This window comes from Ixodes scapularis, unplaced genomic scaffold (assembly GCF_016920785.2).
Source record: "Ixodes scapularis isolate PalLabHiFi unplaced genomic scaffold, ASM1692078v2 PGA_scaffold0__279_contigs__length_252992795, whole genome shotgun sequence".
NCBI lineage: Eukaryota > Metazoa > Arthropoda > Arachnida > Ixodida > Ixodidae > Ixodes > Ixodes scapularis.
Genome location: NW_024609835.1, coordinates 114,103,977 through 114,107,739, shown reverse-complemented (window position 1 = coordinate 114,107,739; position 3,763 = coordinate 114,103,977). Strand labels below are relative to the sequence as shown.

The following is a 3,763-nucleotide window of genomic DNA, read 5'->3' as shown; positions in this document are numbered from 1 at the left end:
AGTGTGCAGTAGGATTGTGTGTAGTATGTGTGCAGCAGCGTCTTGACTGCCACCGCTGTTTCAAATGAGGGACGCAGCAAGGAACGGGGGATATTCTTCGCTTCTTTTTTGTATTAAAGGTCACGGACACTGCGATACGGTCTTCATGATTATTTGCTGAGACCATGACCATAAGTGACTCGTTGAGGTTCATAAATTGAGAACTCGTTCACCCGTCACGGCCTCGGCGGAGAAGTAAACACGCCGGCATTTTTACGATGTTTCAGCCGGGTCATATCTTAACCTTTATACAGCCGCAATTTTTGTTGTTCGTTTGATTGCTTGTTTGTTCCGCAGATGTGTATATTGTTACTTCGAGTGTCGTTCTTATTTCATTTCTGCGCGTGGCCGTTCTGTCCGTCGCCTTTAGAAATATTGAATAACAGGCGCGTAAATCAGAAACAATCACGTCTTCTTATTTGTTTGTTTCTTTTCTTTCTTTCCAGGAGCGACAGTGACTTTATCGATGGTTTAAGTACGTACGACTTCGAGTGTTCGCCCGCCCATGCGAATCGAGTGCTTGTGGCTACGGACCTCGTAAGTCCACCCTCCTCGCCATATTCCTTGGCGTTATTGCTTTCTATGGTGGTATATTAAACACAAATGCAAACTCCACGAAGTAATATGGGGCAGTTTTGTGAGTTGCAGTTTCAGAATTTTGCGAAGGGCAAGTCGTCTGTTTCTTGCGGAGGAGTTGCGGTGCCATCAGAACGACGCCGAGCTCTGACTGGCTTTGATTGAAAGGATGGTGGGTAGACCTCAATGATAGATACCTTGAGGACTACCCATTATCTTTTTTTATTTTTTTTTTTATTTTCAATTAGCCAATAAGAGCTCGGCGTTCTGACATCATCGATATATATATATATATATATATATATATATATATATATATTGTTAACGTATTGGACAAAGAAGGACAGTTTTTTTGTTTTTTTGTTTTTGTTTTCTGGAAATGCTTATGGGGATGTAGTCCACGTCGGAGAACATCCGAGGCATAAAGTGCATTATATTAAGTAGACTTCAAAAATGAACTCATCCACAGACGTGACATCGAGAGTAAACGATCCGCGACTCAGTTTCGAAAGGGCCGGGGTTATCACTCAGATATTACGCGGATGGGCTTCTTTTGGAGGTTACAATTGAAAACGAGCGTGTTGGTTATGCACAGCAACAGATTTACGAAAGAAATCATTGAATCATTTGCCATGGGAACTGTAAACAGCGTTTCTGCACCCTCATTATCACTGACAAAGAAAAAGGTCGAATTCCTAACACCAGAGATGAATAGATTACTGACTCTTTGTCGGGACGCTAGAGCTTTTTAAACTTTTATATTTATAGTACATTTCCCTTTGGGACTGTAAACAACAATATTTCTGCACCTTCATTATCTTTGACAATGACAGGTCGAATTCTAAGTAATCGGAGATAACTAGATTAGCGATACCTCGTCGTGACGCCGGCGCTTTTTAAACGTTTATATTTACAGTAAATTACCTTTCCTTTATAACAATTATCTTCTTTTCCTTTTTGAGAACGTTGAAACCTTTGGGGGGCGGTTTTATCTTTGTGCCATTCTATGTTGTTGCTAAATGAAAGATATCCTGTTCCCGTCCTCGTCCTCGCTGTTTTATACTTTCAAGTTTTGTTCCTTCTGGAGCTACGGCAAAAATAAAACAGAGGAGCGATGACGGAAAATAGCGGACGATCTCTTTTGATCATGGAGGAAGCACTCCAAGAAACAATAATATTAACGACTGCGAAGTTTTTCTCTCTTTTTTTTTTTTATCATTGACGACGCGGTGTTTTCGGCTCCACTTGCTCACCTTTCTTTTGGGCTTTATATTGGGATCAAATTTACTTACTCCTTTCAGTTAGGCGTCAAAAACATGTTTTTATTAATCAGCGCGCGATCAATTAGTCTTAGTCCAGGTGTCATATACATTCCCCGCAACGTAATTTCCGCCGACTACGTTCTGCGGCAATTTAGAATCCGCTTCCGCATGGTGTAGGGAACTTTCTCAACACTGATATGTAACTAATTACGTTCGCTTTGGTGGGAATATAATTAGAAAATCACAAAGAGAACTTCCAAACCGCTATAGACATTTTCTTGGGGAACGAGAAGTGTGTGTGTGTGTGTCTGAGAGGGGGGGGGGGGGGTTGTTTTGATTGATTATGTACATGAAATATTCAAAGCCTTCACCATATACGCACACTCCGTAAAGAAACAAAAATCACTTCTACATCATCTACTGCGTTCGAGCATCTTCAGCCTTGTACGTAATAATATGGAGTTCACTCCAACGCCGAGGACGAGGATGCTGCCGAAGAAGCTCCTGTTTACGCTCGCACTCAACAGGTATACCCTCTTAGGACCGGCTGCAAGCCGGTCGTAAGTCGTTACAGACTGCTTACGTGTAGGAATGCGAAAGCAGTTCTACACGCAGCGTGTTCCTACAAGCAGCGCGCCACGTCTTCCTTTCGCACACGGCCCCCCGGCGTCCCCCTCCCTCCCGCTGCGCCGCCAGCAGTTCGTCTGGCCCCTTAGCAACGGTGACGCCGTTGCTATGGGAGGACATGCGCTCCGGCGGTGACAGCACGCTCCTCCACCGCGCAGGCCCGGCGAACCCCGCCGACTCCACGGCTTCCGTGACGATGAATCTGCGCTGCTGTGCTTTTCTTTGTGTTTTATTTCTAAGACGCGTCCGCTTCGACCTTCAGCGGCCCCGCCGGCTACTGTGACGAAGCATCTGATATGACGCGTTGTAGCCAATGGGAATTTATTGCTCGTTTAGCTGCTACAGACAACGCCTAGTCATTGGGAATTTAGTTGCCGTTCTAGTCGACTTCACCGGCTTCGCTCCATGAGGCAGTTAATGCTTTCGCATTAAAACTGATCTTGTGTCAGTCGGTTGTAGTCAAACACAAGAGTGTGAACGAGCCTTTATGTGGCCGACCTCTCTCCTCGGCTTGAACCTCTGTCCTGTTTGGCCTTTCAGGGGTGCGTGCTTCATTGCGATCTTTACGGAGGCAAGACATCTCCGAAGATGTACCGCTCAAGGGACGATAGTAAGCTTCTTCTTTTTATCATTTTTTTATAACTTACGTTTTGGTTATACCGCGTGTTCGCACAACGTTCCCGTGCTCTACATTTTGCTGAATTAATCCCCCTGTCTGCTCTTTTACAATTTTCAGACACGCAAACAGATGCCAAATGCCTATCTTGTTCTCCGCACCGCATCCCATTTTTTCTCGTAAGTCGATGACTTATTTTTACATTTATATTGGATCAGAGGTCTTCAAACTGTTTAGTTACGAGGAACGCCGCTTCGAACATCCCGGTGTCTTGTTTTGAGAACAAAGAGTGCATATCGGGGCAGATAGGTTATGTACAGTCATATATACCATATGGTTATTTGGTTTGTTGTGATGTTTCAATAAATAACTCAGTTTTTTTTAAGATATTTGAAGACCCCCGAAGCTGCAACACTAGAGTAATTTATATCTATATACTATAAACATATACTATGTTGTGAAACATACTTTGTTTGCAAGAACACTCCTACCAGAAAGCGCGTTTTCGTGGTGCCAGCCGCTCGCGCCGTTTCTCCCGACGCTGCACAAGTAAGAATAATTTGTGTCTCTCGAATACATGACTCGCACTGTGCGCGAACCTTCTTCAACGTGTATTTTTCACCACCGGATTTGATTTTCTCAG

At 44.0% G+C, this 3,763-nt stretch overlaps 1 protein-coding gene across 1 annotated transcript; it reads left to right on the top strand.

Annotated features, from left to right (window-relative positions):
* Nucleotides 1-485: 485 nt before the first annotated feature.
* On the top strand, nucleotides 486-3,311 carry LOC121837185 (cytoplasmic dynein 2 intermediate chain 1-like; the record flags this gene model as incomplete). Its single annotated transcript, XM_042292732.1, is given in 3 exon segments — nucleotides 486-576; nucleotides 3,045-3,114; nucleotides 3,241-3,311. Coding segments are annotated over 3 exon segments (232 nt in total), but the record flags the coding sequence as incomplete, so codon positions are not given.
* Nucleotides 3,312-3,763: the final 452 nt, after the last annotated feature.